The sequence below is a fragment of the Oncorhynchus mykiss genome, chromosome 21, assembly GCF_013265735.2.
Source record: "Oncorhynchus mykiss isolate Arlee chromosome 21, USDA_OmykA_1.1, whole genome shotgun sequence".
Classification (NCBI taxonomy): Eukaryota; Metazoa; Chordata; class Actinopteri; order Salmoniformes; family Salmonidae; genus Oncorhynchus; species Oncorhynchus mykiss.
In genome coordinates, this window is record NC_048585.1 from 50216241 (window position 1) to 50241022 (window position 24782).

At 42.4% G+C, this 24782-nt stretch overlaps 2 protein-coding genes across 2 annotated transcripts; both read left to right on the forward strand.

Annotated features, from left to right (window-relative positions):
- Window positions 1–910: 910 nt before the first annotated feature.
- On the forward strand, window positions 911–8100 carry LOC110500635 (uncharacterized protein C4orf54 homolog). The gene is made up of 2 exons (XM_021578116.2): window positions 911–5495; window positions 7602–8100. Exon 1 carries the CDS (start codon window positions 1064–1066, stop codon window positions 5408–5410), a length of 4347 nt encoding a protein of 1448 aa, XP_021433791.2. The 5' UTR covers window positions 911–1063; the 3' UTR covers window positions 5411–5495; window positions 7602–8100.
- Window positions 8101–13965: 5865 nt separating this feature from the next.
- Window positions 13966–23688, forward strand: LOC110500637 (zinc finger protein 250). The gene is made up of 3 exons (XM_021578117.2): window positions 13966–14212; window positions 16350–16802; window positions 22292–23688. Exons 1-3 carry the CDS (start codon window positions 14050–14052, stop codon window positions 23581–23583), a joined length of 1908 nt encoding a protein of 635 aa, XP_021433792.2. The 5' UTR covers window positions 13966–14049; the 3' UTR covers window positions 23584–23688.
- Window positions 23689–24782: the final 1094 nt, after the last annotated feature.

A 24782-nucleotide genomic window follows, 5' to 3' on the forward strand; every position in this document is an offset into this window, starting at 1 on the left:
GATACGGTATGCATAACAGTTAATATTGCGAGCTTATTTGCATGTGATTTGACGGAGGCGGTCCTAAGGAGCTGTCTACTACCATGGTTGTGCTAAAACAATTCTGAAAAGGTGGCTTTGAAGCAGAACACAGCAAAAATAGTTGTGTTATTATGACAATCAGTACCTTAAAATTCTATCTAACCCTAATTTGATACATTATGAGTCATATTACATATCAAGAGACATTTGTGTCTATGTATAACTTTACAAAATACGTTAATAAATGTGGTTTTATGGAAAATAAGATTTTAAGTGTTACATTTTATGATTTAATACATTGCCTGTAAAGACTGTCATTCGCCTCACGCAGTGCGATTATTTATCAACACAAATCACTAGGCCTATTCATTGACTCTGAAAGTAGAGAATAAAAAAAATAGAGTAGGTTATTGAGATGCAACCGTGTGTAATCACCATCGCCTGTGTGTATTGCAAAACATTACTGTCTTATTGTGGCATGTGCCTACAAGCAACGCTCACAACATGACTATCCTATTCCCAGTGACACGCATCTCAATTATCATGTGGCTTAAACCACTGTGCGTGAAAGTGTGATAATACCCAGACACTTTTACAAGCATTTATATTAAGCTCAAAATAACTCCCATCACTTGTTGGACGAGGCAGCTGATGATTTGTTTGCTGGGTGGAATGTATGTGGAGACAGTCACCCTTGTCTGTCGTGTGAAACAAAACACGCCGCACATAACAACTGACGTTTAAAATAGCCGTTTTATAATTTCGTCACCATGTCTATGTTTGTGTTCTAGCGTTTATTTTAAGAAGGGCAGAAACGGGTCCGTCTCCACACAGAATGCCACCTCTGTTCAACTCCCGTTCAGGCTTGGAGTTGGAGCAAATACATCCATTATAGTAGGCAATACCTCCACTAGGAGCCTGTGGTTGGTTCTCTGGACATCAGGGGGTGAAATAGGAAATCCTGGGGACTTCTATTTCTATTGTTTATTTTCTATCCCATGCCAAATGTAAAATTGCCAGCATACAAGGTGTGCGTAACGCAATGGAAACAATGGACGCGTCCGAGAAGAATCTAACTCACCCAAAGGACACCGATGTGTTAAAAAAGCGCATACCCGATAGCAAGGATACCACTGGGACGGAAGATGAATCGAAGTACGTTGAATTTAACGATTTACTTGATTTGGATACAGACGGCACGAAAACTGTCAACGTTTCTGTCACCAGTGAAGGAAGCCAAATGGCGATTGACGCGGGCAACTGGGAGTCGAGCGCAGAAGAAGAAACTGCTGGATACGGAGACAAGGCGAGTAAGATGACTGATCATATCAACAGTGACACATTTAAGGAGGATATTGTCGCAAAGAAGTGTGCCAAGGGCTATCTATCCGGGTTTCTTGGAACTGCCTGCTGCTCCAAGGTTCCTATTCTGAATGAAAACATTATGGCCAGCACCGAATCACAACGAGCCGTTGGTAATGGAGCGCACACCCGAGATTTTACCCCAAAAGAGGACGCAGAAAATACACCTGTTGATGAACAAAATGACAATGAAGATTTACAATACACTGACATGTTAAGCGAGCAAAGTGAATCGGGTGATGACGTGAGCTTGGTGCTGTTCGGTGATTGTGATGATTGCGCGCCTTGCAGTTGGAAGGATGAGTCTCATTACATAACCTCGCACGAGATCCAGCTCTCCGAGCTTTCAGATCACGATGTCGACTATGATATGGAGCAGGGTTGGGATGATAACCAGGTCTACTCTTTTGTCGATTATGCTGCTTTTGACGGTGATGGAACGACGGCAGGGAGAGAGGAGAGGGTGAAAAGCAATCAGGGTCTGGCTAATAGAGGACCAGCAGTCAGCACTAAGATGGAAAGTGATATCGGTGACGGTGACAAGTGCGCCATCTCAGAGAAAGGTCTGTCAAAGAACCAGAAGAATATTGCAGGGCAGATCCACCTGTCAATCAAAACGACTTCCGGAGTTATAAATAAGCCTAGCAACGTCCAAGAAAATCAAAATAATATTTATTGTGCCAAGCACGCCGCAGACATGAGTCGCTATGTTTTTAGAGGAACTGGGGATGCAAATACGGAGAAATACTGTGATAGTGCTAAGTGTTGTATTGCCTCCCCCGGACGCTTGCACTTTGGTGGAAAATTAAAAGGGAAAGATGTTAACGACTATTCGAGCGGGGCATCCAGCGCCTTCAGTGATCTTGACGACGCCGATAAGGAAGTGCGCAACTTGACTGCCAGAGCGTTCAAGAGTTTAGCATACCCTTATTTCGATGCCATCAATTTCAGCACCTCCAGCGAGTCCTCCACCTCCGAGCTGGGGGTGAACAGGTGGTCAACTTGTGTTGACCTTAAATATGGCAACATGAACATGTATCAGAGACAGGGGCCGAATAAAGGGTTTAATACAAGTTCTACGTCATCCTCTGAAATTGCTAAGGTTAAAGACAATAAAGGTTATAAGGGTTTGGTATTGGCTAATACTAATCCGCACACGAACAAGCTCTTTGCTTTGAATGGTGCCCTTTCTGGTCACTATAACCCATCTTCCGCAGCAAAGAAATGTGAGTTTACGGGGGAATTTGGGCAGGGGCACAGTGGGATTATTACGATCACAGGGACATTAAATGTTTGTTGTAATGTCACATCCGGGATGTCTGGGAGTGAAAGGCGCTCAAAATGTGCAAAAAACTCAACAGGATCACGTTCCACAGATGAAGTTACCAACGCATTGCCAAGCGGCCAGGGGAGTGAGAACAGGAAGCAACCATGTAATGCAGGGGAAACCATGGAAGACACACACAAGAAAGCAACATTAGCCTCGAGCCTTCTTAAAAATGTAATTTCTAAGAAAATGCAGTTTGAGCAGGAGCGTAAAATGGAGAGGGGGGAAATAAGCGAGCCCTATCACGCGCCATCTCCCTTTCTCAAACAAGAGCCCGAAATTACGCACAGGGAGAGGGAGAGGACTACACCAAAGGAGTCTAAGGATTTTCAAAGGCAGAACTCGAAATACTCAGAGGCGAGTTCTGACCTAACTATTGTTTGTGTGGATGAATTAGGGGATTTAGTGGACACCAGCTCATGCGATGCCAAAGACGACTGTCGGAGACAAGACAGTTTAATTATTGCACCAGAAACTAATTCAGAGTCGACAAATGAAGTAGGAATCGATACTAAAATAGGAGCATTCGAAGCGTCCAAAAGCACGCTGCTTCGAAGTCAAAATAGCGCATTCAGATCCTGGAGGGACGGTGAGCTAGAGTTTCAAAAGGAACATAAAAACGATAAAACTCCAGATGAGAAACCGTCTTCGTCCACCGACAACCAGGGGGAAACGGACTTGTACACCGATCCAGGCAACAGTAAACTTACCAAAATGACACATTTGCTTGTGCCAAATATCCAACTACTACTATCCAATGAGATAGAAGTTTCAAAACCCCTGCCGACTATGAATTATTTAACCCGCGCGCCCGCGGATCAAGGAGAGGAAGGTGTGAAGTTGCGCACCAACAACGTCGCAGATCCTAGAAGTATTGTAACATCTACATCGCCGGAAATTAAAATCAGTTTACGGAGTGTAAAAGAAAACAAAGGCGACCCTTTCAACGTTGCAAAGCTGGTGCCTCCCAATATAGGCTGTAACTCAGTCAAACTGATAAAGCCAGGAGACGAGCCCAGGTGCCAAGCGCTCGCTACGGCATTGAAGGGTGAGTCTTCCGAAAAATTACCACACTTCATGGTCAGAGACATACGAAACCACAGGGCTAAGCTGCAAACACCTATACACAAAGTTAGAGATGTGCGTAAATTGGTTAAAAGTTCTTATCACTTTGTGTCTTTGGATAATAACGTTACCGCCGGCGACTTTCACTCAGATCAGAAACTTTCCAAAAAGGGATCTTATAGAAACCCTTCGTCGCTTCCCCCCATCAAAATAAAGTATCAGTCTGTGAATACCAATAGCAATGAGAATGGGAAGCAATCTGTAAATCAAACAGAGAATTCTACATTTAAGCTCAACGAGGATTCATTTGAAGTTTTCAGGTCATCACCCCAGCAAGAGGCGGCCAAAAGCGGCAACCGACGATCGTCAGGGAGAGTGCCATTAGGCAATACAAAACAACTGAAAGGTGATTCGTCCGAATGCCCCATTGGACTTCTAATTGAAACCAGCACAGCTTCTATAAGACATGAGAAAACACTGGACATCGGTGACAAGACAAAACCTGAGTCTAAATTGTCCAACCTGGCTGCATTCGAGAAATTACACGATGCAGTCAAAACCATGGAGCAGTTGTATGTTTTTGATAGAAATGAGTGGAAGAGGAAATCCAAGCCACCCTCTATATTATCAGACAGTCATGCGCTCTCTCTCATATCCAGCAAGGAGGATGGGTCAGAGAAGGAGGGAAGGAATGTGGCCAGTGAGGGGGCAATGGAGAGTTCGAGAGAGAGGGAAAGGGCCAACAGTATGGAGGCAGACAGGCCCGTCCAGTTCAGCAGAGCCTCTGCCGAGCCCGAAAACTGCCTCACTATCCCCGTCAAGTCTCACGACACCAGCGCCAAGCAAGCCGCCGTGTCTGCCGGCGGTGGCTATGAGAATACAGCCATTTATACCTTCGCCACCACGGGCATCAAGACCCAGACCCAGACGGCCAGCCCACCTGGTCATGGTGGCGCCCGGAAGCAGGAAGAGACCCGAAAGTCTCCACAGAAACGCTCCACCATCGTCATGAATACGAGAGCCCAGGACACGTTAACGGCCATGATCTACCAGATGCCCATGGCTCAAAGCATGGCGTCTGCCCAACTTCAGATGTACTGCTTCTCCCCGGCCATGGCCCCACATGCCGTGCCCCACACTCAGAGAAAGATGCTCTTTGACCCCAGCACAGGGAACTACTACCTGGTAGACACCCCTGTCCAGCCAGCCACCTGCCGCCTCTTCGACCCCGAGACGGGACAGTACGTGGAAGTGCCCATCTCCCAGCAGCCCATGTCCCCCATGCCCATGTCCATGCCCCAAATGCCGCCCGTGCCCATTTCCATGCCCATCTCACCCTTAGCCCTGAGCCCCAGATCCTACCCCACCTACACGATCTACCCAGGTTTCATGCCCGCCATTCCCGGCATTCCTCCCCTGATCCCCACAAGGATGCGGTCGCAGCTCTCCATGCCGTCGGAGCAGGAAGACTCCGGAGACAAAGGCGGTTCCTCCCAGCCAGACTACATGGGGAGTCCCTACTACATGGCCATGGGGTCTGGAAAGTCTCCCCAGGCTGGAGGCTCCAGTATGGGCCAGGTCCAGCAGCAGGGACAGCCAGGTGTCCAGGGGTTCTCCAATGGAAGCAGCCGGTGATCAGCATCACCTCCCAGCAGGGGCCCTGCATCATCGCCCCGCCTTCCTTCGATGGGACCACCATGAGCTTTGTGGTGGAGCGTAGGTAAACGGCAGGATGTGTCACATGATACAGAAGTGATTGTATTTTAGTAGGCTATCGTAAACCGTACCATGTTGTGCATGTGATTTTTAGGTTTTATTTGCTTCCCAGCAAAACTATTGATAGACCATAAAGGGAATGACAAAATGAGAAAAAAATACAGAAAATCACATTGTAGGATTTTTTATGAATTTTTTTTTCAAATTATGGTGGAAAATAAGTATTTGGTCAATAACAAAAGTTTATTTCAATACTTTGTTATATACCCTTTGTTGGCAATGACAGAGGTCAAATGTTTTCTGTAAGTCTTCACAAGGTTTTCACACACTGTTGCTGGTATTTTGGCCCATTCCTCCATGCAGATGCCCGGGCGGTGTGTTTGGGATCAGACCCAGCCACGTTTCATCTTCAATGCCCTTGCTGATGGAAGGAGGTTTTCACTCAAACTCTCACAACACATGGCCCCATTCATTCTTTCCTTTACACGGATCAGTTGTCCTGGTCCCTTTGCAGAAAAACAGCCCCAAAGCATGATGTTTCCACCCCATGCTTCACAGTAGGTATGGTGTTCTTTGGATGCAACTCAGCATTCTTTGTCCTCCAAACACGACGAGTTGAGTTTTTACCAAAAAGTTATATTTTGGTTTCATCTGACAATATGACATTCTCCCAATCTTCTTCTGGATCATCCAAATGCTCTCTAGCAAACTTCAGACGGGCCTGGACATGTACTGTCTTAAGCAGGGGGACACGTCTGGCACTGCAGGATTTGAGTCCCTGGCGGCGTAGTGTATTACTGATGGTAGGCTTTGTTACTTTGGTCCCAGCTCTCTGCAGGTCATTCATTAGGTCCCCCCATGTGGTTCTGGAATTTTTGCTCACCGTTCTTGTGATCATTTTGACCTCACGGGGTGAGATCTTGCGTGGAGCCCCAGATCGAGGGAGATTATCAGTGGTCTTGTATGTCTTCCATTTCCTAATACTTGCTCCCACAGTTGATTTCTTCAAACCAAGCTGCTTACCTATTGCAGATTCAGTCTTCCCAGCCTGGCGCAGGTCTACAATTTTGTTTCTGGTGTCCTTTGACAGCTCTTTGGTCTTGGCCATAGTGGAGTTTGGAGTGTGACTGTTTGAAGTTGTGGACAGGTGTCTTTTATACTGATAACAAGTTCAAACAGGTGCCATTAATACAGGTAACGAGTGGAGGACAGAGGAGCCTCTTAAAGAAGAAGTTACAGGTCTGTGAGAGCCAGAAATCTTGCTTGTTTGCAGGTGACCAAATACTTATTTTCCACCATCATTTGCAAATAAATAAATAAAAATCATACAATGTGATTTTCTGGATTTTTTTTCTCATTTAGTCTGTCATAGTTGAAGTGTACCTATGATGAAAATTACAGGCCTCTCTCATCTTTTTAAGTGGGAGAACTTGCACAATTGGTGGCTGACTAAATACTTTTTTGTCCCACTGTATATTCACCTTGGTTACGGTTATTGACCCACACATTGACTCAGTACTGGGACCCCTGAATAAAGCTTTGTTATTGTTATTTTATTGTGTTACTTTTTAACTTTAGTTTATTTAGAAAATATTTTCTTAACTTAATTTTCTTAAAACTGCATTGTTGGTTGGAGGGCTTGTAAGTATGCATTTCACGGTAAGGTCTCATATGCAGATAACATTTATGCTGGCTGGGTAGCATACAGGTTTTTAGCAAATGTTCGAAAAAGGCTGCTTCACAAAAGGTATTGTGTCAAATCCAGTGCTCTTCAGATCCGCTTCCATGCAAATACCTGTTGTATTTGGTGCATGTGACAAATACAATTAGATTTTATTGATAAAACAAGGAGTATCAATGTTATTTGCAGAACATGTTTGTGTTGTAATTTCTGTGGTTCATTTTTTGGGGGGGAAGGATATTTCCATACATACCGCATTCATTTGTAGCAGTGAATAAGCATGAATGCGGCATGTATGGCTTATTGACTGTTTTATGAATTCCTGTAGGTACCCTTAAAAGTGTTACTGTTTTTTATGTAGGAAACATGACACATTCCCGGTTTGCTAATCCTAATCTCCCATTACATTGTGTTCTGTGTCCCACACAGGAGTGACTTTTGATGTTTCCTGATGTGTTCTGGATCGTCCAGGGCCTCTAATCCTATCGCCTGGACTTTATAGTTCATACATCCATCACGGTCATCACAGTCATCATGGTTATTAGTCATCTCAACAGACATAGAATTGTTATTGCCTCACCCTTCTCTGAAGTAGGTTACCATCCCCTTCTTCTTATTTTAACACCTCTGTGTTAAACTTGGGAGCTTGGTTGACATTTTGAATTGTTAAACAATATCCACTCGTTAAAGGGATAATTTGGTAGTTTGGCAATGAGGCCCTTTATCTACTTTACCAGAATCAGATGAAGTCATAGATACCATTGTTATGTCTCTGTGTCCAGTATGAAGGAAGTTAGAGGTAGTTTCGCGAACGAATGCTAACTAGCGCTAGCAAAATGACTGGAAGTCTATGGGTATCATCCTCTAACTTCCTTCATACTGGATACAAATCCCAAGGTATCCCTTTAATAAAAGCATCATGTTTTTACCTAGTGCTGTATATTTTGATTTTGATTTATATGATTTTGTGTCCTTTGTGATTTCATAGTGCAATACTCATGCAATGCAATATAACCACAATTGTATTCACAGGCATTCATGATAATCAATTTAATCTGGACATTGAATTAATAATAGTAATGATAAAAAAAAAACATGTATCTTCACGAGAGAAGCATAATTTTCAAACCATGCACCATTGGTCATTAAGAAGATTTGCCTTTCAAATCCATTTGTGTGGGATCGTCAGCATTTGTGTGGGATCGTCAGCATTTGTGTGGGATCGTCAGCATTTGTGTGGGAACGACAGCATTTGTGTGGGATCGTCAGCATTTGTGTGGGATCGACAGCATTTGCGTGGGATCGTCAGCATTTGCGTGGGATCGTCAGCATTTGTGTGGGATCGTCAGCATTTGTGTGGGATCGTCAGCATTTGTGTGGGATCGTCAGCATTTGTGTGGGATCGTCATCATTTGTGTGGGATCGTCAGCATTTGTGTGGGATCGTCAGCATTTGTGTGGGATCGTCAGCATTTGTGTGGGATCGACAGCATTTGTGTGGGATCGACAGCATTTGTGTGGGATCGACAGCATTTGTGTGGGATCGTCAGCATTTGTGTGGGATCGACAGCATTTGTGTGGGATCGACAGCATTTGTGTGGGATCGACAGCATTTGTGTGGGATCGACAGCATTTGTGTGGGATCGTCAGCATTTGTGTGGGATCGTCAGCATTTGTGTGGGATCGTCAGCATTTGTGTGGGATCGTCAGCATTTGTGTGGGATCGACAGCATTTGTGTGGGATCGACAGCATTTGTGTGGGATCCCCACCATCTTTATTCTAGCACAGCATTAACACTTCTGAGTAAACTAATCAAGGGTTGAGTTATTTTAGGTTTTCTGTGGAAAAATTAGCACTCCCTGAAGGGTCCCTAGGAATGGATTGGGCAACATGTTGTAGACATTTTAACATTTGAGTAATTTAGCAGACACTCTTATCCAGAGCGATTTACATTAGTGAGTGCATACATTTTCTTCGTACTGGTCCCCTGTGGCAATCGAACCAACAGCCCTGGAGTTGCAAGTGCCATGCTCAACCAACTGAGTCACGCAGGACCATAAGCTTTTTCTCATTCTCCACAGTTGAGGTCTATGTTCTCTAAATGTATGACTTCCGGGAGGGTTTAGGTTGTCCCATTTAGTTATTTAGCAAGTGCATGAGAGCACACTTGGACAGCACACTTGAACTCAGTCTTCAGAGTGCAAGGTAGGAGAATAGGACAGGGCTTATGTATCTTTTTGTGTCTTTCTTGACCTTGATCTGAACCTGCACTTGGCTCCCTCCCTTCTCTCTGTCACGGTGCCACCTGCTGTTTGCTATCTCGCTGTTGGTGATTTTAGTACAGGATGATCTTATGATATATATTTTTTTAACCTTTAGCCGACAATTTCTGCTGCCCCACGGAAATGTAATTAACAATACAATAATCCCCGTCAAAATCCGTCTATTTAAGAGATATCTAGAGATCTCTGTTTTTTACATGGGCTGCGTCTCAATCCACCACATCCGCCGATATGGCACTTCCGCATCTGCAGTGAAAGGTGGCAGAGCTAGAGCAGTGTTTGTCAGACCATGCGACATCCCGAAAATAGTTATTCTCACGGAAACGTCTGTAGCGTCCAAACAGTTTGGCCTACAAACTAACGAACACAATGGTGTTCTCCGTTTTGCTGTGCGGCCCCCACAAGCATCACAGGACTCGTCTGAAGTCGGGACGCCTCTTCTGACACCTTCTGGGTTTAGCATCCAAACAGTTGGGTCTACACACTCACAAGACTCTTCTGAAGGTCCCCAGTACCAGTTAAAAAATGAATGGAAGTGTCTATGGAGATAGTTTAGTGCCTAAAATAAGGGGATATTTTACCCCCCTTTTCAATCTTGTCACATCGCTGCAACTACCCAACCGGCTCGGGAGGCGAAGGTTGAGTCATGATTTCTCTGAAACATGCCCCGCCAAACCGCACTTCTTAACACCTGCCCGCTTAACCCGGAAGCCAGCCGCACCAATGTGTCAGAGGAAACACAGTTCATCTAATGACCAGGGTCAGCCTGCAGGCGCCCGGCCTGCCACAAGGAGTTGCTAGAGCGCGATGAGCCAAGTAAAGCCCCCCCCCGGCCAAACCCTCCTCTAACTTGGATGACGCTGGGCCAATTGTGCACCGCCCTATGGGACTCCCGATCACAGCCGGTTGTGATACAGGCCAGGATCGAACCCGGGTCTGTAGTTATGCCTGTAGCACTGCAATGCAGTGCCTTAGACCGCTGCACCACTCAGGAGGCCCGCTATAATTTTTCTATCGAAAATGAATGAGCCATTGTCTTGAATACAAATTGTGCAATATCTGGTTTGGTTTGCTATACAGTACTTATACTGAAACGAGTATGTTGTTGCCTGTTTATTCTGTATGTTTATTACTGAAATGTCATTAAGTGTTGAGAATTTTGCCCTGTCACATTTAAGTGCTCTACAGTAGGTAAGAGGTGAATGTTTAGACATTTCATAAGAACACAAGGTATGCAGTGAGGAAAGTATTATCCATTTGTATTGTTTTTATAGTAACAGGGACAGAGCAATCTCACATTTATGAACTGAAGTGTGTTTTGGAAGCATATTACTGTTGTATATTGATGTGTATAGCAAACCACATGCCTTCGGAACTGCTGGCCAGTCCATCTGTCTCTCTTTATGAGTGTGTTTTGGGATTGCTATTTGATATTTCTTATGCAGGATAACCCACTGACACAATTTAGGGCTCTATTCAATCCGTATCGCGGAAGTTCAGCGTTACAGCGTGATTTGAATTGAAAGACAATGTTCCCACGTTAGAGAGAGACTGCGTTCAATGTCGGCTCAATCAGAAATTACCTTTACGTTTCTATCGCGCAATCTATAACGCTTCAGCAATCCAGATTGAACAGAGCCCTTACTTTTATAATTTTACTTGTCTTCATAAATTAAACATTGCTCTGTGGGAAAAAAAATACAATTGATTTGCAGCAGTGGAATGTTTCAGGGTTGTCTAGGGCTGGATGTTTTGTAACCCAGTACACTTTATAGGTTTTGTTGGATAAAAAAAAGGTGTCACAATCTTTTGGAGGTGCCATTGTGAAGGGAAGTGTGTGTGCTAACAATTGGACAGAAGGACTAGAGAATGCTGAGGGTATGCACAAAGTCTACAAATAATGGTTCAAAGGATGAAGAAACAAATAACATTTGTGTCTTTTAAATATGGAGATCTCCTTCCACCTGACCTTATGGACGTAGAACATGAGGGAAAAAGAAAAGATTCAGATGATTTTTTGTGAAGTAGCAAAGGAATATAATTGGCCTCTACTGGCCACAGGAAATGTAGATAACCAGTGTCAGTTAAAGAAAACAAACACAGCACAGAATACTTTATGGCTTAAAATATGTTGCTACTGCGAATGAATGTGTTTTTGCAAGCAAATATACATTTTGAGAGTTGTTCAATAAATTTGAAATAGTTTTCCAGAACATGTTCTCTTTTTCTTATTTATTTATGTTATATACAGAACAGAACACATATGTTGTAGTGAGTTTGACTTTAAAGGGGGGCTGGACATTTTTGTCTTTCTAGCGGGCATGACTAGCGGGCATGACTGAAGCCAAAAGAGAGTTGTCTTGGGTGTGGTTTGATGTGGATGTTTCTTGGTCGTGTAGTTGCCATTCAATCACATCAAACAAGGACAGTAGTGAGTAGTGACAGAGAGGTAAGCTAAACTAGCTTTGGTATGGAGAGAAGTTTTGAAGTTGAGGACTTCTCCCCTCCTCCCTTACGAAAAAAGATTACTGTTAGAGTGCAGTATAACTGCAGTATGCTGCAAACACTGCGTCCAAATCAGCACAATTTTGCAGTGTTATGTGCTGAAAACGCAGAAATCGTCCATTTTTTTTTTGATGATCAAGATCCGGATATGGACCTCAGTCAAGAAATATCTGGAATCAACATAGCTTCCTATCTTGAATGTGCTGAAAAAACAGATATGCTATGTACAGTATACAGTTAGTATTTGTCAACATGAAGAGAGAAAATAGGATGTCACATACTGTATCTCAGGATATTGGATGAGGCCATAGGAAATGTCCCATGTGTGAAATTGTATATGCAGTATGTCTAAAATACACATCTGGACTCCAAATATGTCAGGATGGTGTATTTCTACAAAACTCCAAATATGCCTTGGAAATGGTCTGTATTCTATAGAACAGGTATTCCCGAACCGGGCTACGTCAAATAAAAATGTGATTCACATTTTAAAAATAATAATGATTAAATATTCGCATTTTCAAACAGTTAATTTATATTTTCCAACGGGGCTATACATTTGGGTGAGGTTTTTCTCTCGCCTGAGTAGCCTCGTTTCACCGTCAAAAATAAAATTAAACCATCTAAGTTAGTGTTCAGCGAAATAACAAGACAATGTCAAATACAGGTAGCCCTATCAAATAATTAACATCCAATCACATTAACCATTACTCGCGGGAATTCCACTAACAGTCCATGTGTAGCCAAATGTAGCTGCTGCTCATTCCGTTTGCTCGAAAATCGATAAATGTTTTTTAAAAAGTAAGGCCCGCGTCCATAGAGACACATACCAGCTCTACTGGTAGTACTGCTACTACCAGCTGCTACTACCAGCAGTACTACACCTGCACCTGTCCATGACACAAGTTGTTCTGCTTCCACGAGCACATCCAATGCTAGCATCAGTAATTATACATGTTGTTGTTAGCCCAGCTAGCACGGACACTAACAGTTGTGAATCTGATGCAGCCGAAGAGCTACTGCCCCCTTACCCGGGAAAGCACCGAACAACAGACAGGGACTTTGGACAATCGAAGAGGCGCAAATATGATGAGAACTACATTGATTTGGGGTTCACTTACATTGGGAGTAGTGCCTTTCCTCGGCCACTGTGTGTTAAATGTGCAAAAGTACTATCTCACAACTCAATGAAACCTTCACTCTTGCGCAGACATTTAGAAACAAAACATGCCAATATGAAAAATAAGCCAACAGGAGTATTTTGAGCGAGAATTAAGATGACCTTTGAGTAGTAAGACATGTATAAAAGCAAAAGATACCATTAATAATAAAGGGCTAGAAGCGTCTTATATGGTGAGCTACCGAGTGGCTAGGACAGGCAAGCCCCATACTATTGTGGAGGACTTAATTCTTCCTGCTGCCGCAGATATGGCTGGGACAATGCTGGGGGAAAAGGCCCAAAAAACGATACAGACAATGACTTCCTCAAACAACACTGTTTCATAACGAATCAGTGATATGCCAGGAGATTTTTTTGAAACAATTACTGCTTCGCATACAAGCCAGTGAATTATATGCGTTATAGCTGGATGAGTTAACAGACGTGGCGTGGTGGGCCTGGCACAGCTCCAGGTATATGTCAGTTACGTTTATGGAGGGTCAATTAAGGAAGACATCCTCTTCTGGAAACCAGGACAACAGGATGAGATATTTTTTAAGCACTGGACAGCTTTGTGACATCAAATGGACTTTTGTGGTCAAGATGTGTCGGCATCTGTACTGATAGGGAGACATAGTGGAGTGGTAACGTGCGTGCAAGTAGTTGACAAGTACAATATGCTAAAAAAAAACAGAAAGAGAGAGAGAGAGATTTCTTCTAATATTGTGATTGCATTATCTGGTTTAGTTTTAACTTGTCTGTCCCGTGCAGTAAAACTCCATCCACATGGAGCGCTGTGTTGTGTTAATAGGCTCGCCACACGCTGATACAAAGAGAAGAAGAAAATGCGGAAGTAAAAGTCATATTTACGTTTCAACTCTCTTTGACGAAGGAATACTGGCTGAATTCCAAACTCGCAGTCGACTAAAACATGTCTAAACTACAGTCGTTTAGTGTGTTTTTAGATGATCGTTTATCGGCGGTCGCTCTTGAGATTTTCGGGGCAGTTGAGAAAACAGTAGTGGAGTACAAGGAAGATAATGATCGTTTAAGAAGAATGCTGCTGATCACGCCGGAGATAAAACTATGTATAGGTTCGTATGTAGGTCTACTAATACACTGTTTAGGCTAACGGTGATCCTTATTCCATAATTTTTTTAAACAGTTATCTACTGTTTCTTTTACCGTAAATGGAGAAAAAAATTGTCATGAAAATCTGAAATAGCATATCGTTACATATATCTGCACTCAGTTATGACTAAAGGCTGAATTAGATCTACTGAGTACCTCACCTCCCCCATAACATTTAACTATATAAATATAAAAAATATATACAAAAACAAGACTCAGAAATATCAAAAAGAAGTAACAAAGACAGAAACAAATTGTAGTATATAAATACAAATATTAAAAGAGAATCTAATTATTACCCTATTACTAACAAAAAACACACAAAGAAAACTAAATTGCACAAATCCTATCACACAAATGCACAAATAGAATAACACACTTATAAAGAAGAGAACTGCCATCTAAACCCGGACCTTTCTTGCCTTCCTTGATGCAAAGTAATCAATTACATCATCATAAGAAATCTGCCCAGCAATTGCATGGTTAATACTGATGACAGCAGGGCCACTAAGTTGTTCCTGTGACATGGTGGACCTCAGGTAGGATTTGTTGAGCTTTGAAAAGCTCCTCTCAGCTTCAGGTACGGTCACTGGAAGAGTAAGACAAATTCTGAGACTGGTTTTATTTTATTCTTAACGATTTCGCACAAACCAGAAAAAAAATGCGTGTGACTGATTCTACTAATTGCATTAGTACTGTACAAAGTTAGAGGTGCGCTATTTGATAGATTCCCCCGTTCCCCTACCTCTGGCTTCCAGTGGGGAGACCTGAGCTCAACCTACCAACGCCCCCTTCCCAATCTCATACTTCTGAGTGGGAGACCTTCCCATGCAGTAGACTGCCTAGCTCACAAACTAGAATCAGGGTGCCCACTCCGACAAGGTTAATTGACCCACAGTCCCACACGGTGACATGATATCATTGACGTGACGTGCAAATGTCACCATTACAATTTTTGTGTGCGGCCGGCCTGGGCGGCTGCCCATGTCGCCTACACCTAAATCCGCCCGCTACTGTTTAAACCCTTACCATGTAGCAATGTTTGTACTCTGTTGCATGCTTTTGTTTGATTTCTGAAATCCATACTTTTTAATAAAAAGTTCATCAAATAGACCCACCGACTGTTTCCTTGTTGAGATTGTATTGGCACATGTGCATTCGCACTGAGTTGGCATCTTAGAGCAACTGTCGGGGGTTGTATTTTAGGAAACAATCGTGGTTGTATTTAATTAACGTTTTATTAAAACGTATGGATTTCAGCAAACAAAGGAAGGAGCACAACAACAGAGGACAAACATAGGTACACGGTAAGGGTTTAGAGTGGTTAATTAAAAAAACTCAAAACTCAACTCCTCAGGTACTCTGCAATATTAGATCATAGCTTCAGATTTGCAATGGTCGATATGCAATAATGTAATCTGATACTTCTTTAATGATTCATTGGAAGGCATTGCAGTGTCTTATTAATGATGGGATTAGATTAAGCTATGGCCCTTCGTGACTAGGCAAAGCCGGTGAGGGAGGCGCACCCTGCTCAAATCAAACAGTAGCCTAATCTGTGCTGCTCGCTCATATTGTCAACAATGCAGCATAATTCATAGTTTAGAAACACCTTTCTATAAAATAAATGTCAAACTAGTTTTCATTGGGAAGGCAGGTAAAGCGTTTTTATCAAAATAAAACTTTAGCATGTGAAAACACAGAATCCCACTCATTAAGCACCTGTCAGAGTCCAAAGGATGTTCGTGTACAGCAGTGTTCTAGAATATGGATCTGTTTGCTCGAATTCTCAGCGCACCTCACACCATTTCCAACCGTCACCACATTAATAAAATGAATAGGAGCCGCATAAGCGGAGTCGTGTTGGTTGGGACACAGTGGTGACAGAGCGGGACAGATATGTCACAATGGAATACAATCGTGGCTTTGGACTCTGAATTGTGCATTACTCCACATGCTCCTACGTCACTTTTCTTTTGAGGCAACTTCGCCTTAGGCCAGAGTGGGGCACCTGGTTCAGGGCAGGGATGCAGCCCGGTTCCAAAAGGAATGCAATCACTTTATATAGATAACCTCTGCTCCTCCTCTCCTACCCTCCAGACTCCTTGCAGCCCTCTCTCACCATCTCTGAAGAGGAGATTTCCCCTGAGCAGCAGCACTGTGATCAGGAGTGGAGCCCCAGTCTGGGGCAGGAGGACCCAGAGCCCACACAGATTAAAGAGGAACAGGAGGAACTCAGGACCAGTCAGGAGGAAGAGCAGCTTCGGCTCTATGATACCAACGACTCCATATTCACGCCTTCCTGTGTGAAAAGTGAATGTGATCAGGAGGACCCATGTCAAGAAGCCATACTAGCTGAATACCCAACTCTCAGTCTACTGAAAATGTCTAAACTAAAGTTATTTAGTGTGTTTTTAAATGAGCGTTTAACGGTGTCTGCTGCTGTGGAGATTTTTGCCGCAGTTGAGAAAACGGTAGCTGAGTATCAGGAGGAGAATGATAGCCTACGGAGGCTGCTGCGGCTCACCCCAGAGATAAAATTATGTAGAATAGGTTTGTATGTAGATCTACCAATGTCTAGCTACAGTTCTTTCTAGTCAATTAATAAACTGTTTAGGCTTTCAGTGATCACATTTTAAAATAAAAAAAATAAAAAAGTTAAAGTAGTTTTAACTTTTGCCCTGAATGGATAAAAGTAGCACTGAAGTGCCAATGCTTTCCCTCGCTTGGACAGCCATATCACACATTTTTCCATTGACAAATGTTGAAAACAATTACATTTGAACTTACTTCCCGAAAGTCCTTTTGTTGCCCTTCTGATTCCAATGCTACATTGGAGTTATTCAAGGTCCCTCTGGGATTTTTCTGCCATTGCAAACCTTGGGCGTGCCGCCTAAGTGTCTTTTTTAAAATATTATTTAAAAAATCAGGATGGAAAATGCTAGGGAACTAGCTTTAAAACTGCAAAGAATATGTGGAATTGCAGAAAATTTGCTTAGAAATGCACACATTTCTCTAAAAAAGGGCCTCTAAAATGTAGTCAGGCCAACCAGGCTCATTGCCACGCCCACCTAAGCCACTTTTTAAAATCCAGAAACAACCCTGCCTTTTGATTAGCTGAGGATGATGATTTGATCAAGTGTGAACCGCTTTATCTAGAAAAAATTTATAATTGATTGCGATACGGTTTTGGAAACCTTGAACACTCAATTTAATAATAATCCAACATAATTTTACCACACAGGTTGTTTCTTGTGGAACACAGCTTTGAGGTGATATACAGTTGAAGTTGGAAGTTTACATACACTTAGGTTGGAGTCATTAAAACTAATTTTTCAACCACTCCACAAATTTCTTGTTAACAAACTATAGTTTTGGCAAGTCGGTTAGGACATCTACTTTGTGCATGACACAAGTAATTTTTCTAACAATTGTTTACAGACAGATTATTTCACTTATAATTCACTGTATCACAAGTCCAGTGGGTCAGAAGTTTACACACACTAAGTTGACTGTGCCTTTAAACAGCTTGGAAAATTCCAGAAAAATGATGTCATGACTTTAGAAGCTTCTGATAGGCTAATTGACATCATTTGAGTCAATTGGAGGTGTACCTGTGGATGTATTTCAAGGCCTACCTTCAAACTCAGTGCCTCTTTGCTTGACATCATGGGAAAATCAAAAGAAATCAGCCAAGACCTCAGAAAAAAGTTGTAGACCTCCACAAGTCTGGTTCATCATTGGGAGCAAACGTCTGAAGGTACCACATTAATCTGTACAAACAATAGTACTCAAGTATAAACACCATGGGACCGTGCAACTGTCATACCGCTCAGAAAGGAGATGCGTTCTGTCTCCTAGAGATGAATGTTCTTTGGTGCAAAAAGTGCAAATCAATCCCAGAACAACAGCAAAGGACCTTGTGAAGATGCTGGAGGAAATAGGTACAAAAGTATCTATATCCACAGTAAAATGAGCCCTATATCGACATAACTTGAAAGGCCGCTCAGCAAGGAAGAAGCCACTGCTCCAAAACCGCCATAAAAAGCCAGACTACGGTTTGCAACTGCACATGGGGACTTTGATCGTACTTTTTGGAGAAATGTCTTCTGGTCTGATGAAACAAAAATAGAACTGTTTGGTCATAATGACCATCGTTATGTTTGGAAGAAAAAGGGGGAGACTTGCAAGTCGAAGAACACCATCCCAACCGTGAAGCATGGGGGTGGCAGCATCATGTTGTGGGTGTGCTTTGCTGCAGGAAGGACTGGTGCACTTCACAAAATAGATGGCATCATGAGGATGGAAAATTATGTGGATATATTGAAGGAATGTCTCAAGACATTAGTCAGAAAGTTAAAGCTTGGTCGCAAATGGGTCTTCCAAATGGACATTGACCCCAAGCATACTTCCAAAGTTGTGGCAAAATGGCTTAAGGACAACAAAGTCAAGGTATTGGAGTGGCCATCAAAAAGCCCTGACCTCAATCCTATAGAAAATGTGTGGGCAGAACTGAAAGAGCGTGTGCGAGCAAGGAGGCCTACAAACCTGACTCCGTTACACCAGGTCTGTCAGGAGGAATGGACCAAAATTCACCCAACTTGTTGTGGGGAGCTTGTGGAAGGCTACCTGAAACGTTTGACCCAAGTTAAACAATTTCAAGGCAATGCTACCAAATACTAATTGAGTGTATGTAAACTTCTGACCCACTGGGAATGTGATGAAAGAAATAAAAGCTGATATAAATCATTCTCTCTACTATTATTCTGACATTTCACATACTAAAAATAAAGTGGTGATCCTAACTGACCTAAAAAATGCCTCCCTTGTTTCCATTAGCTAAGGAAGCATCATAGTTAAGGTATATGTGCAATGGAAAACACCATCTTTTGTATTTGTTAAAATAGTTTTTAGGTGATATGAAAGTAAAGTTTCTAAGGTTTCCAAAACCGTATTGACAGTGAGGACTATTAATGGTCAGAGAGTGTTAGGACTTTCGTACACATTGGCTTCGGTGTGTTTCATAGTAGGCAATAGGAGTGAGAATCCAAGCCCTATGTGGCTTGTGTGAATGAAAGCAAATAGCTATATATCTTCACTCAGACGTGTCTAAAGGCTGTATACAGTGCCTAGTGATGGTCTCCACACCCCATTCACAGTCTTCACCCTCCTCTATGATATACAGTCGCTAGTGAAAGTCTTCACATTTTGCTGCCTTAAAATTAAATCTAAAAATGGATTACATTAGATTTTTTCCCTACTGATCTATACAACCTAATCCAAGGAAATGAAAGTATAGACAATTGTCAAAATTGTTGGAGGGTTTTCCTTTAACTTCTAACCAGGGCTTTCCTCATTTTAAATGTATTTTGATCCTGACAAAGTCCCCAGTCCCTGCCAGTGACTCGCATACCCATAACATGATGCTGCCACCGCAATAGTTGAAAATACAGAGGATCAACAACATTGCATTCACTCCACATTACTGGCCTGTGTGACAAAATTAATGTAAGAAAGTCTGTGTTAAAATCCACTCCAAATCATCCATTCTTTTTGCAACAAGGCCGTTAAGTAATACTGTAAAAAAAAACATAGCAAAGAAATTAACTTTTTGGCCCAAATTAATAAGTACAGATTTGGTCAAATCACAGAGTGAAACACTCTATTTTCAAGTATTGTGGTGGGGTATGCAGACTGGGTAGTTTGTCGGAATCAAAATAAATATGAAAGGAGCAAAGCACAGTTAAAAAGTTAGAGGAAGACCCGCCGTAGTCTTCCCAAAAACCTAATCTAGAATACAGATTTAAATTCTTCAGTGGGACAATTACACACATTTGAATGCCAAAGACAACAGAATGGCTTTCCAAGAGTTGTTGAGTGTTCCTGAATGGTCCCGTCACAGTCCTGACTTAAACCTGCTTGAAAATCAGAGACATGGTTTGAATATTGCTGTCCATCAATGATTCCCAAACTAAATAGACTGAGCTTGAGCACTTTTTGACAGAAACAATAGATATATGTTGCCCTAAGAGTTGTGCAAAGTTGGTAGAATCGGATTCAAAATTATTCACAGCTGTAATGGCTGCCAAATGTGCTTCCACCAAGTATCAACTCTTCAATGTGAAGACATACACATCTTAATGTTTTATTCATTTGTAAAATGTTCTATAATCTTCTTTCATTTTGAAAATGTGGAGTAGGTTGTGTATATCGGTAGTAAAAAGAAAAATTGAAACTAATCCCTTTTTGCATTTAATTTCAAGGCATCAACATTTGAAAACTGTGCAAGGTGTGTGTAGACTTTCACTAGCGTCTGTATATCATAGGAATATACAGTACCAGTCAAAAGTGTGGACACACCTTCTCATTCCAGGATTTTCTTTATTTTTACTATTTTCTACATTGTAGAATAATAGTGAAGACATCAAAACTATAAAATAAAACATGGAATCAAGTAGAAACTAAAGTGTTAAACAAATCAAAATATATTTTATATTTGAGATTCTTCAAAGTAGCCACCCTTTGCCTTGATGACAGCTTGGTACACTCTTGGCATTCTCTCAACCAGCTTCATGCGGTCATCACCTTGAATGTATTTCAATTAACAGGTGTGCCTTGTTAAAAGTTAATTTGTGCAATTTCTTTCCTTAATCTGCGTTTGAGCCAATCAGTTGTGTTATGACAAGGTAGGGGTGGAATACAGAAGATAGCCCTATTTGGTAAAATACCAAGTCCATATTATGGCAAGAACAGCTCAAATAAGCAAAGAGAAATGACAGTCCATCATTACTTTAAGACATGAGGGCCCCCGAGTGGCGCAGAGGTCAGAGTGTTAGAGGTGTCACTACAGACATCCTGATTCAGAGTCCCATAGGGCGGCACACAATTGGCCCGGGTTTGGCCGGTGTAGGCCGTCATTGTAAATAAGAATTTGTTCTTAATTGACTTGCCTAGTTAAATAAAGGATACATTTAAAACATTGTTTTAAAGTGAAGGTCAGTCAATCTGGAACATTTCAAGAACTTTGAGTTTCTTCAAGTGCAGTCACAAAATCCATCAAGCACTATGATGAAACTGGCTCTCATGAGGACCGCCACAGGAAAGGAAGACCCAGACTCACCTCTGCTGCAGACGATAAGTTCATTAATAAAGTTACCTGCCTCAGAATTTGCAGCCCAAATAAATGCTTCACCAAGTTCAAGTAACAGACACATCTCAACATCAACTGTTCAGAGGAGACTGAATCAGGCCTTCATGGTTGAATTGCTGCAAAGAAACCACTACTAAAGGACACCAATAAGAAGAAGATACATGCTTGGGCCAAGAAACACGAGCAAAGGACATTAGACCGGTGTAAATCTGTCTTTTGGTCCGATTAGTCCAAATTTGAGATTTTTGGTTCCACCGCCGTGTCTTTGTGAGACGCAGAGTGGGTGAACAGATGGTCTATGCATTTGTGGTTCCCACCGTGAAGCATGGAGGAGGAGGTGTGATGGTGTGGATTGCTTTGCTGGTGACAATGTCTGTGATTTATTTAGAATTCAAGGCACACTTAACCAGCATGGCTGCCACAGCATTCTGCAGCGATACGCCATCCCATCTGGTTTACACAAAGTGGGACTATCATTTGTTTTTCAACAGGACAATGACCCAACACACCTCCAGGCTGTGTAAGAGCTATTTGAACAAGGAGAGTGATGGAGTGTTGCATCAGATGACCAGAATATGTCGGAACTCCTTCAAGACTGTTGGAAAAGCATTTCAGGTGAAGCTGGTTGAGAGAATGCCTAGAGTGTGCAAAGCTGTCATCAAGGCAAAGGGTGGCTACTTTGAAGAATCTAAAATGTATTTGTTTAACACTTCTTTGGTTACTACATGATTCCATATGTGTTATTTCATAGTTTTGTTGTCTTCTATTATTCGACAAACCCTTCAATAAGTAGGTTTGTCCAAACTTTTGACTGGTACTGTATATACTTCTAGTGTTCGATTTAATCCTGTGGTATATAGATAACGTCTGCTCCTCCTCTCCTTCCCTCCAGACTCCCTCCAGTCTTCTCTCGCTGTCTCCGAAGAGGAGATTCCCTCTGAGCAAAAGCACTGTAAGCAGGAGTGGAGCCTCTGTCTGGGGCAGGAAGAACCAGAGCCCACACAGATTAAAGAGGAACAGGAGGAACTCAGGACCAGTCAAGAGGAAGAGCAGCTTCAATGGCTCTTTGATGCCGAAGACTCCATATTCACTCCTCCCTGTGTGAAAAGTGAATGTGATCAGGAGGACCCACATTGGTTCTTGACTCCTCCCCAAACCCAGACTGTGGAGAATAGAGAGAGTGACTCTAAACCAGTGAATCTCAGACCTTTTGGCACTGTGACTTACCTAAAGGGTCTAGACACTTCCTGTGACACTCTAGATAATCAAAACAATGCCTCCAGCCACAACTCCGCCGTCAGCAGCGACCGAGTCGGAATGAACAGCAGCCCACTATTGGATCCCAGCTCACCATTGAATCCAAACCCATCAGTGGGGGAACACTGTTTGAAGCTCAGCACCACGTCTAGAAAAATTCACTGCTGCCGTGACTGTGGTGAAGCGTTTGCTCTGAAAGCTGACCTGCAGAGGCATGTGACTCTAGCCAAGAAAAGACTCAGTGAATGCCACTTCTGCAATAAATGTTATAACTCCATCTGTAAACTGAAGGCCCATGTCAGACTCTGTCACGGTGGGAAAACCTGCACCTGTCCTGTTTGTGGCAAGACCTTCAAATACAAAAAAGATCTGTCCAGGCACATGAGGATTCACACAGGAGAGAAATCATTCCACTGTGGTGACTGTGGGAAAAGCTTCAGTCAGAAGGGAGACCTAAATAAGCATATACGGACTCACACAGGAGAGAAACCATTTAGCTGTCGTGACTGTGGGAAAAGCTTCAGTCTCAAGGAGAACCTAACCAAGCATACACTGACTCACACAGGAGAGAAATATTTTAGCTGTGGTGACTGTGGGAAAAGCTTCAGTCAGAAGGGGGACCTAAGTAGGCACATACTGACTCACACAGAAGAGAAGCCATTCATCTGTGGTGACTGTGGGAAAAGCTTCCGTCGTAAGGATAACCTAACAGATCATGTTCGGAGTCACACAGGAGAGAAACCATTTAGCTGTGTTGACTGTGGGAAAAGCTTCAGTGCCAAGGGGAACCTAAACGTTCATAAATTGACTCATACAGGAGAGAAACAACATGGCTGCTCAGTCTGTGGTAAAAGATTCACTAAGAAGGCATCTCTGCTGACACATGTGAAAAACATCCACAAAGCAAGAAGACAAGACAAAAAATGAACGAAGAAAGAAAATTAGGACATAGACACCGAGAGTAGATTTGTACAATAAATGCATTATGTGGGTGGAATACTGTATCAACACAGAATAAAACAATAAAAGCCCTGTGATTGTAGTGACTGCCCATTACTGCTTATCAATTATCAACCATTTATAGACATTACATATTTGTTTTTCAGAAATGAATTGCAAGAAGCGGGCAGTAAATCGTTATATACACACACCTCACCAAATGCATTACCATGTATTACAGTGATGTCAATCATTTGTTTACTTGTCTTAACTTTTGTGTTGTCCTGTCAAGCCATTGGGGCAAGATAAAGTTGTCAATTGGCCAGTGTAACTTGATTGGCGGCTATGGGTGCATACTCTTGCCTATGATAAGCCAACTTTATGGAGGAGTTGTCAGATTTGTCGGGCAGTGATGAAGTCAATGTCCTATTAATTTGACGTTGAAGTATTCTTTAAAGAATTTACTAATAGTAGTACTATTATAACTAACAAGACTGAACTGTACCTAGGTCATCAGCAGGCAGTCAGTCCTTAACTGCGCTCTCCCTCTTGCACCAATCAAAAATCTGCATGTCCACAAAGTTTCAAATCCCAATCAGGAGCAGCATCCTGGGAAGAGACAGACAAATGTCATCTTAAAAAGCAGGCGTTTACGTCAGATAGCATATCACATAGTATTAAGTCATGCATGCTACATACTGTCCTTGGACAAGAGACCGAATACAGTTTAAAGTTCTCATCATAACTGAAAATTGATCTGGTCTGACCCAAGTCCGGTGAGCTGAACGCGGAGCACTGGCCCGACATCACATAAATTAAATGAGCCCGAAAAAAGCCTGATTTCTAGAAAACAGTAGGCTATATTGATGTGAACTGGTGTTGAGAACAACAAGGCGGAGGCGGCATGTGAAGATATGAGGAAACAGTCATTGGGCCTAGAAAAAGCGCAGAGAGAGGAAAACTCACATTAGTTATCAACTGAATTATGAAAATATTGGAATAAAGTAGGCTTATGAAATTGAAGGCATGTATCAAATTCTTACATATACTGAAACTCCCAGTCATATATAACCGTTATACTAATTTAAAGAAATAGTTGTGTGTGGTCAGCACCATTTTGATTGGGACAGCGCCATCGCTCTGCTTTGAGACAACCGTGGGGGACATAAATCAATCAATGTCAGATC